The sequence below is a fragment of the Phycodurus eques genome, chromosome 5 (genome assembly GCF_024500275.1).
Source record: "Phycodurus eques isolate BA_2022a chromosome 5, UOR_Pequ_1.1, whole genome shotgun sequence".
In the NCBI taxonomy this organism is placed as follows: domain Eukaryota; kingdom Metazoa; phylum Chordata; class Actinopteri; order Syngnathiformes; family Syngnathidae; genus Phycodurus; species Phycodurus eques.
In genome coordinates this window covers 29,299,619-29,313,208 of record NC_084529.1, presented here as the reverse complement: position 1 = coordinate 29,313,208, position 13,590 = coordinate 29,299,619, and the positions used below count along the sequence as shown (strand labels likewise).

General features: G+C 41.9%; 1 protein-coding gene across 16 annotated transcripts in view; it reads right to left on the bottom strand.

The window, feature by feature from the left end:
• The window catches only part of tjp1b (tight junction protein 1b), a 78,239-nt gene that overhangs the window by 9,123 nt on the left and 55,526 nt on the right, over positions 1 to 13,590 (bottom strand). For all 16 annotated transcript variants that reach the window (XM_061676113.1, XM_061676115.1, XM_061676116.1 and 13 more), the window contains 12 exons: positions 12,874 to 13,042; positions 12,658 to 12,802; positions 9,354 to 9,487; positions 8,014 to 8,119; positions 7,511 to 7,661; positions 6,845 to 6,953; positions 6,530 to 6,749; positions 3,877 to 4,061; positions 3,690 to 3,785; positions 529 to 611; positions 220 to 430; positions 35 to 135 (listed from right to left, as the gene is read on the bottom strand). In XM_061676113.1, coding sequence (XP_061532097.1) covers positions 35 to 135; positions 220 to 430; positions 529 to 611; positions 3,690 to 3,785; positions 3,877 to 4,061; positions 6,530 to 6,749; positions 6,845 to 6,953; positions 7,511 to 7,661; positions 8,014 to 8,119; positions 9,354 to 9,487; positions 12,658 to 12,802; positions 12,874 to 13,042 — 1,710 coding nt within the window. The remainder of the gene's footprint in view (positions 1 to 34; positions 136 to 219; positions 431 to 528; positions 612 to 3,689; positions 3,786 to 3,876; positions 4,062 to 6,529; positions 6,750 to 6,844; positions 6,954 to 7,510; positions 7,662 to 8,013; positions 8,120 to 9,353; positions 9,488 to 12,657; positions 12,803 to 12,873; positions 13,043 to 13,590) is intronic.

Sequence of the window (13,590 nt, the reverse complement as noted above, 5' to 3'; positions counted from 1 at the left end):
CAGATTTCCAAAATCCAAGGTGCCAACTGCTCACCTTTCCCTCAGAGACCCACACCAGCTGGTTCTGTTGCTGCTGGATTGTTTCTTTCAGAGCTCCGTACCAACCGTCATTCATGTTGTTCAAGTTAATGGTGGCTATAAAAGAGAATTTGGGGTAATTAATGTAAAGGAAATAACTCAACTTTTTATAGTGCCTTTTAATATTCTGTGGCCACTCACTGGTGAACAGGTGATGATTATTCTTCCTCAGTTTGATGGCTCGCTCGTACAGCTTCCTGGCACTTTTCCTGGACTCTGGACACAGCCTTGTCCTCATGTTCTTCACACCCTGCTTATTGTCCGGATTTAGGAAGACTACGATTGGGTACCACTGAGCATAGTTCAGCCTGTCCACAGCATTCGGAGTGATGTCCAGCACAGCGTGTTTGTCCTTGAAGTGAGAACAGATGAAGAGAAGGTGAGTGAGGGTGATGAAGTAATAATAATATATGGTGGATTTCTGATTCAACAAAAAAACTGAGCGCTCACTCTATCTATGATTTGTTTAATGGTGTGAAGACGAATAATTCCTGAACTCCGCTGGTCTGTTCCTGCATCTCTGGGCTCGCTCTCTGGAAAATAATATAAATAATATTTGAAATTCAAACGTAGTTCATACCTTGTGTACATTGCACTTAGGCATTTTTTAAGATGATATATTTTTCCCAAAACTATCACGATAAACGATAATATCGTTGTTTTTTGTGTGCCTCTAAAACCATGAGAAATAAGGCCCGCTGTGGTTGGTCCACTGACAATGATGAGCCATTCACCTGTCAATCAAATATATGTTGACGACCGCCCGGCCTCTTCCGGTCCGTTGATCTCGTCTCTAAATGACTGCATTACCGTAATTTCTCATATAGAATGGCACCCATGTATAATGCGCACCCCCAAAGTTGACCTAAAAAATTCTGGAAAACCCTTCTACCTATCTATAATGCATTTTTACAATGCATGATTTTTCTTCTACCCATATGATCAAAACGAAGTATTTTTTCAAATAATTATTCTCAAGTTAAGCACTTTATTTGAACATGTAATACGTTTTTATTTACTTGCTCTTATTTTGAAATTCACAGCCTTACTTTTATTTAGTAAATGAGAAAAAACAGAGTTGTGCTCATATGTATGATGACCCAGGCAGAATTTGTAATATGGATACAATTCTTTACAGAAAACATGAAGGGCTAGGCGAAACACATTTAAATTTATTTTAATGTGATTCAAATTAAACTGTCAAGAATTCAGAAAAGCATTATCATTAAACAAAACATAACCAGGCGGCACGGTGGCCGACTGGTTAGAGCGTCAGCCTCACAGTTCTGAGGACCCGGGTTCAATCCCCGGCCCCGCCTGTGTGGAGTTTGCATGTTCTCCCCGTGCCTGCGTGGGTTTTCTCCGGCCACTCCGGTTTCCTCCGACATCCCAAAAACATGCATAAATTGGAGACTCTAAATTGCCCGTAGGTGTGACTGTGAGTGCGAATGGTTGTTTGTTTCCATGTGCCCTGCGATTGGCTGGCAACCAGTTCAGGGTGTACCCCGCCTCCTGCCCGATGACAGCTGGGATAGGCTCCAGCACGCCCGCGACCCTAGTGAGGAGAAGCGGCTGAGAAAATGGATGGATGGATGGAAAACATAACCATAAAGAAATGAATGATGGTTGTTGTTCAGTCATATTTAAAAAAAATAATAAATAAATAAAATTTAACAAATTCTGCCAGGGTATGTAAACTTCTGAGCACAACTGTACATAGAGTACATGCAGTCATACCTACCCCTACCATATTGGAATGAAAGTGTAGGCTACACCTTTTTCATAAGCTCTAGGTGGCGGCATATTAGAATGAAAGTGTACAACTTTCTCATAACCTCGAGGTGGTGGTGACATTGGAATGAAAGTGTACAGCTTTTTCATAACCTCAAGATGGCGGCATACAATTATAAAATGTGAAAGCTTTTTAATTTTCCCCTATACCTATGCCCACTATTGACATTTTTTTGGGAAAAACTATGCGCCTTATACACGAGAAATTACGGTATTTACAATTCACACCAAAAATTTCACCGAACGAGTTGAGCCGTATTATTAAAGCATATCCTTCTATGTCAATACCGGAGTTCAATATGGACCGATCGTGCATGCTTAGCTAGCATAGCTATTAATGTTAGCTCAATAGAGCACAATCATTCTTTGGTCAAAACTACAAGAGACGACAATCATTGACATTTTAGTGACGTCTTTAAGCAAAGCAAACTACAACATAACATTATCTTGTTTTTTCCTCCTTTCGTGGTGTAGTAAGCCGTTCTTTATCTGTTAGGGACAGCGAGCAAAACGGTAGCCAGCCGGGCTTGTCGCCGTGCTTTTGCACACTCAACATTCTGAACTCGTATACTGTATTTAAAAGAGGGTTTTGGAAGGCTAACACATAATACTGAGGAATGTAAAATAAAATGAAAACTGACTATGTGGGGGAAGCCAGAAACCGTACAAGAGTCACTGTTTTAATTAACTAGCCCTGAGAGCGTAGCAATCGCATGTGCCCATCCGGTATAACAGTGCCTTAAAACTTGGGACTTTACGTACACCTGGAGAAGCACGGAGATGCAGAGTTGTAAGGAGTAATGCCATACTTACATGACTGAATAGTGTGACTCGACTCTTTGTGACTGACTGGCTTCAAGTCAGCCTTTGCTCATCCAGAAGCTCCAAAATACAATCGGCAATTCATTCATTCATTCATTCATTCATTCATTCATCCATCCATCCATCCATCCATCAACTGTTCCGATTATGCTCACTAGGGTCGCGGGCGTGCTGCAGCCTATCAAAGCAATATTCGGGCGAGAGGTGGGGTCCACCCTGAACTGGTCGCCAGCCAATCGCAGGGCACATAGAAACAAACAACCATTCGCACTCACATTCACACCTACGGGCAATGTAGAGTATTCAATTAACCTACCCTGCATGTCTTTGGGATGTGGGAGGAAACCGGAGAACCCGGAGAAAACCCACGCAGGCACGGGGAGAACATGCAAACTCCACACAGGCGGGGCCGGGATTTGAACCCCGGTCCCCAGAACTGTGAGGCAGATGTGCTAACCAGTCATCTACCGTGCCGCCACAATCGGCAATGTGTCGCAATATTTTTCGTTGGCATAATGTTTACACGATCGGAAAAGTTCTCATCGCTCTTCATTTTGCCCGGCCTATGCTTCGCTCAGTGGTGCCATGTGCTGTAATACTATAGAGCCCTCACACAAAGGCACATTTAAATCTATAATAATAATTTAAAAAATAAATAAATACAAAAGCACACATCAATGACAGTCGTGCTTTTTGTTCGCAAAAACTGAAATTATTAATTATTATTTTACTTTGTCACATTGACTGGCAGATAGTGTTTACAAAAATCTAACGCTGATGCCATGGCGACAGCCGAAGTCCCGCCCCGTCGGTGAGCCCGCTAGCTGCTCATGACACAGCCGTCCAACTCTGTCGGCTCACTCTGTGATGCTTACCACGACGACAATTTATTGAGTCCGGAAAAACTATCATTTTATTTATCAAACCATAAGTCGATATAGTAATTATCGTGACAGGCCTAGTTGCACTTACGCTCAAAACATTATTTATAAACTTACTTGCAAGCTCAAAAAGATCTGGCTCTTCTCTGGAGAGTTTTTCACGTGCAACATCGGCAATAGGTCCAAATATCACAACAGGTCTTAAGAAACCAGCTACAATAACACAAGAAATGAAATTGTACATTTATTTGAATACATGATACAGATCTGATATTTAATGAATGTGCAAGGTCAGCGTTTTCACCTTCTCTCAATACAACCCTCTCATATGCTGGGAACTTTGTCTGGACTGGCTGTGAAGAAAGATCTTCTCGGCTCTTCCTGAGGTTCCTCTTTGAACTGCGAAGACCACGGAACCTCCAGAAGTCCGCCCGGTCACCCCCAGCTGTTTTGGGGAGTGTGTATTGCACACTGGAGAGCTGCTCCGCTCTGTTGACATATCACAGGGAGGCAGAGAACACTTGACGCGCAAGGTAATGGATGTCATAAACTTGGCACTGCTAATCTCAATACTGCCAGCAACCAAGAGCATTTAATGGAAATGAGTCCAATGTCCAATGCTCCATTTCTGCATGTCATTTTTTTTTTTTTTAATGATCAAACTTCCTGCTTAAGTCGACATCGACCGGATACTTTAGGATACCCTGCACAATATAATGAGATCTAATTAAGGAGCTGCATCAAGAACTTCCTTCACAAAGATAATAATGTAATGTGCAGGCTTCTGTAGCCACGAGGAAGCATGGAGAGGAATAGGAGGTCTCAATTGTGGTTGCAATTAAAAAAAAAAAAAAAGAGATGAGAAGACTGCCTTGTGCAATTTGTGCAAGGCAGCAATCTCATGTAAGGGTTCAAACATGCTGAAGCATTAGTCGACTCGGCAACAAATAAAATTCCAGGAGTGTGGCGTGTTCGACCTGCGTACGAGAGCTACTGCATGTTTTTTATTTTTAGTTATTTTTTTATTTTCTCTTTTTTTCTCACACATTTTAGACCGATTTGGATGGTGAAAGGACATCCATGGAGTGGGGATTTTCTCTTCTTGGTGTGATGGTGACTCTCCCATGTTCCGTGGGTGCTGGGGAGGTGCCAGCTGGCACCCGCCTAGGTCCCCCGCTCTGGCTACTGGTGGGGGCGGTGGGCCCCCCCTGTCGCTCCTCTGGCCTGCTTCCTCCTCTTCTCTCTGTTCCTTCCATCCTGCTGCGGTCGCCTCTTCCTCTTCTCGTGGGAAGGGGGGGTTGGCTGGGGGTTTGGCTGAGGGGGTGGTATTGGGTCCCTGCGGCTTACTCCGGTTGGCCCTGGGTCCCTCGGTGTGGGACGCGTCCCGTCCGCTGGGCTGCTCTCAGGTGGACTCCTGGGCCCGATCCCGCATCTCGATTGACTGGGTGGGGTCCTCAGCCACCGCGGTGCAGGCACAGCAATTACAGGACACTTCTGTCAGTCGCTCTGCATGCGAAACGGTGTCAGTTCACTTGCATGTGATCGCAGGCACACACCTCTAGGACTTTTTTGCCGGGTGTGGGGCCACTCACGGATTGTGTGACAAATAACTCACGAATATGTGAATTGGTATCCCCTCACTCACACTCTCGTCCGACAGACGTTTAGAATTTACAGTCACTCTCACCACACTTCAGTTGTACAGCGGGGTTCGCGACCCTTATGCTGCATGCTTCTTCTCCTGTCCTTGTCCTTCCCTCACAGGGTGGAGCACTACTGCCCCATACAATACTCATATCTTATATTTCATTGTCCTAGATCTATAATGATTTAGTTTTCTCAACTTGTTTACAATTAGTGATTTGTCTTTTGTCTTCTTTTCTCACTACCCTCTAGAAACTTTGTTCTGTTCGACTGATCGACTCTGATTCTCAATAAATATCCATTATAATACTAAGAAACCAAAGCGGCAGCTTAAAATCTCCACTGTGACACAGTAAAACTGTTGCGGCATAGAAGGGATACAGATCCTCCATTCTGCTTGACCTAACAGCCAAACAGGCAAATAAAAAAAGAGAGCTACTGCTTGTTCGACCTGCGTACGAGAGCTACTGCTAGTGCTACCGTTGCTCCTAATCGACCATCAAGCTCCTTGACCTCCGTCGAGAACGGTAACATGACGTCTATGTAAAATATATCTGGCATTTGACACAGTGGCCCTGCGAGCAGTGTTCATTGTTTGATTAATGAAACCAAGCTACATAAAAATGTTTCCCTTTTCATGCATGCATTTTAGATAATGGTGGTGATGATACAGCTTGCTCTCAGGCAGCAGTCCTTTGAGCTTGGTGACGAAAGGGTTGCATCCTTTTCGACAGGTTTCAATGAAGATGTTTGTATCAGTCAGTCTATGAAAGCTACAGCTCTGAGCGGATGTAAATCAGTATATATCATTGTTTTACTTTATTACAGCCCATATAGCATTCTATAGAGAGTTTTTAAAGGTAATGTCACAGCATGTTTTTCTGGTGACACATATTGTTAAATGTTGATTCTGCCCTAACCAACTGTTGTGTTTCATTTCCAAAAATGATTTTGACATTGATAAAATCTTATCCAATCCCACTCCTAAAAAAATTCGCTCACCCAATGAGAATCAGTAAGAGCATTGATGAGGAACTGGATTGATAAGAGGTATCAATAATAGAATCGGAATCACTAAAATCTTATCTATTCCCAGACCTAGTGGTGTAGAACTACAATGCATTGTAGTGACAGGTATCATATGATATTTTGCCCCATTTGTAACTGAAAAGGTAAACAAAATATACACTGATGAACAATAATGACAATGACAATACTGTATTATTTTTTTTTAGAAAGAAAGTTCTGACAAGTCTGTCTTTAAGAGACAGACTCTTGTGGCCTGTGTCATTTGCTTGTGAGGATCGGGTCACCTGTTTTTGTTGGGGATGATACCCCTCTCCACCTCCTGATGGTTCTTGCCAATGCGAATAGCGAGCCAGGAACCCAGCTTGCCATTGTAGAGGGTATCCACTACACGGAACACCTCGCCCTTGTTAAAGCTTAACCCGTATGGAGATTCCTTCTCATACTCAAAGTGGGTCCGGATGTAAAAGGAGTCACCCACATCAGACTCCACAATCCGCCGATAGACTACAAAAAAAGGGGGAAGAAAAGTCATACTCTGATAAAGATGTGGAGTAATGAGTGTGATTAAAGTGATATTTTGACATCTTCTCTTTACTTACCATCTTTCTTCTTCTGAGCCAAAATTGTGACCTCTTCACCTTTAGGAAGATCCAGGAGGAACAGCACTGCCTCCTCTCGGATTATGTTTGCAAAATCTACGTTGTTTACCTGCAATTAGGTAAAGTACATTATTCCTGGTTTTTTTTATTTTCTTTTTTTATACAGAATAACTTCAATCTTTTTAGTGCATTTGAGCTAAATCGTACACCTATTTCAACACTGAGAGCATGGTGAAGACTATAAATCTGTAAATTGAGAGAGTTCCTTGCCCTGTGTTCCCCATATTGCTAGGGAAACTAGATGTTTTGTGTGGAGAGTAAGAATTCAAGCCATTCCTCAAAGAAAGGAGGTGTAACAAAAGAGATATATGGCTGCATGGCAATGGTATAAACAGTGAAAGGAAACAGTTTTTTGTGTGTGCTGACTGGGCTCCCCAAAGTCATTGCTAAGAGACCAGCTCAGAGGTACAGGAATTGTGGAGCAAGTATTGTGTATAAGGAAGAATAAAAAGGGAGCGTTTGAGCTGGATGCACAATAAGACATAATTGCTCATCCACTCAGCACTTTTTCGCATTATAAAAAGTGAAAAACGTACAACAAAGTAACTGATTTTTCAAAAAGCATTCATCTTAAAACACTTGAGTTTTGGGTGAAAATAAAAGTACCCTGAGAATTTGGTCACCCTCCTCCAGGCCCTCCTTCGCAGCTGGGCTATCCTCCAGCACTCCAGCAACAAAGATGCCAACATCATTCCCTCCCGCCAGCCGCAGCCCCACACTCTCACCCTTTTTGAACTTCACCAGCTTCATGCTTGGCCTGAGGACAGAGGACAAAGAAAACCGTCAGACTTTAGTAGACATGATACACTTTAATGGAATTTTTGTGTTCTCCAAAACAAAGTGAATAGTGAGTAGATCTCTGAATGCTGTCCTACTTTGTATTTTCTTCAACTTTGTAGAGTTGTCAAGTAAATCGCTGAATGAAATGCTTCCCCCTTTTGCTTCTAGTCAAGTACAGTCGACTGCTTTTGCTGATGACCACAAAGATGAGTCACTTTTGCTTTATAGTTTAAGATCCTAACCTCTCCTAAAAGTCTCAATTAAAGTCGAGCATTGCAATCTTAAACGAAATTTGAGATACAGCTCAAGATGAATATGATTAGTAATACCGAAGGATGCTGTCATCGTGAGCAGCACTTGGCACAGGGGCATCAGATGGGCTGACAGGCAAGTCGACGTCAGGCTGTCCAGGCTGGGCGTACACTGGCTTCGGTTCTGATTTGCACAACAGACAGATGAGTACCATTAAAACAAGATTTATACAGTTGTGCTCACCAGTATTGGCACCCCTTCATTTTCTGGGAGAACCTGTATAATATCTTTAGAAATTAATGGAAATGTACCAAACCTATATCATCAGGATCTTGTAATTGGAGGTCCAAAGTAAATTTAACAAAATTGCTTTCTTTCAACTTAGATATTGTAAATTTAAAGAAAAAAACAACTGAAAAAAGCATGTGCAGCAATATTGGCCCCCCTCTTTAATATTTGGTTGCACACACTTTGGCAGCGATGAGAGCCTCCAAATGTTTGCAGCTTTTTGCACTACTCAGGTGGGATTTTATCCCACTCTTCCTTTGCAATTTGTTCAAGCTCTTCCCCATTGTCAGATTTCAGCTCCCCCCAAAGATTTTCAATTGGATTGAGATCAAGACTCATTGCTGGCCAATTTAAAAGTCATTTTTTTCCTTTTCAACCATTCCTGTGTGCTTTGGGATGTGTGCTTTGAGTCTTTGTCTTTTTGGAGGACCCATGATCTTCTGCCTCAAACCATGGGTTTTCTTGCACTGGTAAAGACATTTTGCTCTAAAAGCGCTTGATAATTTTCTGACTTTATGATACCCGTGATAAAGTCAAAGCCCCCAGTAACAGATGTAACAAAGAAGCCACACCATGCTTGACTGTTGGCAGGGTGTTTTTTTCCTTAAATGCTTCATTGCGCCATCTGTAAACATACTCTTTGTGTGCATTGCCACGGGTCCATAAAATGTTACTGATCATTTGCTCTTTTGTATCAAAAACAAGTTCACTATGATAAAATGTCTCACTTAACTCATTTTCTCCAGGAGATATTTCACATTTGGTACTTAAACTACATGGGTGCCAATAGTGGTGAGCAGGACTGTACATATAACGCACATGCTCCCACACCGAAGGCACACAGTGTCCTGAGCAGAAAGGACAAACAGACAGTGAACTGAGTGCTGCAGGCTGGACTGAGACGTCAGACTAAATAAGATCATATGGTTTATTTTCAGTTGGCTCCAGGCAAGTTACGCCTGGCTCAGCAGGCGCCTGAAACTGAACCTTTTTGTGGAATTCATGTATTAGAAAAACTGGGAAAAAACTAGCACAGCAAGTTTTCTTCGTCAGAGCTGTTCTGTTGCATATGACACAGGAAACACATTGTCAAAGATTGGGTTCAGCTTCTGAGGCTTGTGTGTCTGACCTGGCAGCGGTGGAAGTTGTTTCTCATCTTTAGCGAGAGCCGGCTCTTTCGGCTTGGGCAGAGGAACTTCCTCTGAAAGCTTTGCTGGTGTTGAAGCCGCTTTTGATATCCGCTCCTCATCTCGACTTCTGTGACTGAGGTAAAAAAGATATGGATTTGTTCAGTTCACCATCAAATACAGACAGCTGGCCTATAAGAGCTGAGAGGCAACACAATCATCATCTTTGCTACAAAGAAGAACAGCGTTGTACTACACTAAACACTAAATTTATGGATCCCCTACCCCCATAAGGGGCAGAAAAAAGAAAAAAAAAACAGGTAAATTGAACAGCTTGAGTCTGAGACATGATCTTGGTCTTGAAGGTTACAGCTTTTCTTTCTTTTATATGTTCTATTTATAGAGTATCTTTATCTCCCTTCTTCAAGGTGAACATGCAGACGCTTAACAGTCTGTAGAGTGGTAGGAATGTATGCCCCCAAGCCTACTGAAAAGATATCTATTTATTGAAAAAGTCACCAACAGGTTCAAATAAACAGTAGCAGAGATTGCACACAATGCCATAAAACTGCATCATCAACAGGCCACCTTGTTCACGGCTTGCTTGTTGAGTTCATCAATGCTGGCATAACGCCGACAGGCGTGTGGATGGATACAATGTTGTGGTGTGTGGCTGAGGGATGTCAACAGCATTGGCATATTGAAATAACTGCTCCACTGCCGTGGTAGCCGGATGGTAGCAGCATTTACAGACATTTATTTGGTGCCATTACTAACTTCACTTATCAGCACAACATTCCCTCTTACAGGAACATATACAGGGCAACGCAGCATAATTTTCCACAGGACGGCAAAATATCCTCAGTTCATTTATCATAGTTTTTTATTTCAGCAACATCACAGAAGTCATTTTCTTTTTTTTTTTTTTATATAATAAAGAATTAAAGTTGTGACCACTTCAGTGTGTTTCGCTGAATGACAAAGTGAAGAGACATACAGTACTGGAAATATGCAACTTTTTGTATAGTTTATTTTCCCAAAATCTGTATCCTAAATAGACTCAGATCCTGTGTTGTAGTACAATAAATGGAAAGTGCAAGCAAACTGCATATCAGGAAAACACAGCATTTCTTTGGTGGAAGAATCGCTGTGAGTTTAAAATTGAACCAAAGTCATTGTTGTGTTTTGTTTCTAAATAAATTAAATATGCTTGAAGGTAAGTGTTGAAAAGATGTGCAAAAGACAGCAAAATGTAGCGCTGAATTGTTTAGCTATAACTTAAAACTCTTTTTCACCATCTCTGTTGGCCGGATTTTTGGCCGGGGTTGAAAACTAGTCCCGTGACCACAACAGGCTGGGGTGTATACATTCTGGCATGAGGACCTCCCTCAATATATAACTAACGAGCGCAGTCTATGGCTATTTGCCTGATCTATGTGTCACCAAGTAATCATAGCTTGGCCTATTTCTGGCACTATATTCTGCCGTTAGTCATCAAGCTCTGCCTACAACCCCATCTTGTTTCGTGTTACTTGGGCTAGTTTCTCTGTTGTGGCGACCCGCGTGACTGCGAGTTGGACAGTTCCACTGCCAAGTGGCCTGCTACTAGCGGCTAGGCTAATACATATTAGCTGCTAGTGGGCTCGTGGACCAGCGTTGGCTCCGTCCAATATTCCACAGCCTTGCTCACCATGCTCTGTGAGTCGATTCATACAACAGACACTTAAGAGAAAGTTAACTCTTTATTTCGTTCGCTAGCCCGCAAGGTAACAATCTAATGAGTTCGCTTGAGTGTGGTGGGGTCGTTTTATAAGTCAGCGTCTCGCTCTGAGTTGTTGTGTGCGGGTTTGCCCACATAACGGGAAACATGGGAAACTTAACTGTTTATTAACCACAATCACAGCGGCACACATTATTCAGCCAGTAGCTGACTGCAGACACAGTACATAGCACATGAGCGAACGCATTTGATTGACAGGTGAAGGGCTGTCTCCACCGCCTTCAGCACACGTCCACACAGTCCTGGAGCTTGAGGGAGAGCCTTATTTTTCACAATTTCAGAGCCTTATTTTACATACATGGTTATTTCTGTATTCATTCAAATTTGGCAGGCTTTTTAAAAAGCTGTGGTGTGTCAAATTTACAAGACATTTTTTCTGCTTCTTTGGTTCAACTTTAAAGTTTGTTACAAAAATAATAATACATATCTACTGATCTGAGTCTGGCACTGTGCTTTAAATTGATACAATGTTTCCATCCATCCATTTCCCGTCCCGCTTATCCTGACTAGGGTCGCGGGTGTGCTGGAGCCTATTCCAGCTATTTTAGGGCGAGAGGCAGGGTACACCCTGAACTGGTCGCCAGCCAATCGCAGGGCACACATAAGACAACAACCGTTTGTACTCACATTCACACCTATAGACAATTTACAGTCTTCAATCCACCTACCAAGCATGTTCTTGGGATGTGGGAGGAAACCGGAGTGCCCGGAGAAAACCCACGCAGGCACGGGGAGAACATGCAAACTCCACACAGGCGGGGCCGGGATTTGAACCCCAGTTCTCAGAACTATGAGGCAGATGTGCTAACCAGTCGTCCGCCCTACACATTTTACATGAACCATAAACTTACGATATTCTCCAACTGATCAAAAAAAGGGGGGAGGTAAATGAAATTAAGTTTATAGTAAAGTCATATATACAATATATACAGTGATGTCCGCCCTACACATTTTACATGAACCATAAACTTACGATATTCTCCAACTGATCAAAAAAAGGGGGGAGGTAAATGAAATTAAGTTTATAGTAAAGTCATATATACAATATATACAGTGATGCATTTTATGAAAATGCTATTTTGATATTTGCCTGTTTAGTGGTTAAGTTTTACAAATATGATGCACATTTGTCATGATAAACAGCTTTTACATTTTGAAACCAGGCAGTACATAAAACCGCCAAAAGTTCATTTCTTCTTCTTGTTGTTTCAAGGCTGGATTAAAGTGTAACAACTTATTTGGGCTAAGTACAATGGGGAGATCATTTAAAAATAAAATAAAATAAAAACTCACTTTGCACTTCACACCCTTTCTAGTTTAGTTTACAGTTAAATGTAATTTTTCTTTTTTGATTTTCTTCCGAACAATACCTTTTAATTTTTATTAAGTCATTATTGTTCTGTATTAAAACAGACTGACAGAAAATGGATGAATGCATTGATCCAATAATGATGCCATTAAACAAATTCCTATTTACACAATAATGTACGTAATGATGCATGTTTTGTGGATTGCTGGTCCTTCACCTGCCATTGCTGATTTGAGGTGGCGAGTGCCTGGAGTGGTCTGACGGTTCCGATCGTCTGTCTGGAGAGCGGGAGCGGCTGCTACGAAGTCTGTCATGCGATCGATTAGAATGGTCGGATGCCAGAGAATGGATATCTGAAATGTCTGCTCACACACAGATGCCACTGTTAAACACCCGCAGCCAGTGAGCAGCTAACACTTAACACCAATCTCACCGTCTCTGTCTGAGGCGTTGGCTGAAGGAATGCTGTCATCGAGGTCAGGGATGTTCAGCAGGGTCGCTCGGTCATCCCTCTGAACAACCATTTTTAGCTTGCCTTTCGACCTTTCTATCAGCTTCTTGGCATCGATCAAGGAGAGGTTCTCGGTCACTGTGCCGTTGATCTACGAGAAGCAGAAGGCAGATTTTTATCTATAACATGACAATGTTTTCCTCGCAGCCAGATATTTTTAAAACCACAGTATTTGTTTGTCATTTTAGTACCATACTTAATGGTCGTGATTGGATGCAGATCAACAGCAACATTGACCATCAAATTAAATTGAAGGGTATTGAGAAGCAACCCAAAAACTTAATTAGGACCAAAAGCCGATGAGATACAATAAAAGAACTCTATCACCGTTATTTCTTAGTTTTGAGTGTCACTGTCAGAGAAAGGGGTGGTGTAAAACTGCACTGCATCCCATTGAGAGGGGTTAGTGTCTTCGTACCATACAGTCAAATAGGGTATATAAGTTTCTTGGTTTTCTCAAATTTACAGATCTTATTTTTGATCTCTTAAGATTGTGCAGGGATAATGAGTGATGATGTGGTGATGTAGAGTGTATAGTGAAGTACACTAAGAGCAGACTTGATTAAACCATTGATTGAGAGCAGTTAGTTAAAAAAAAAAAATATATATATATATATATATATATATATATATATATAT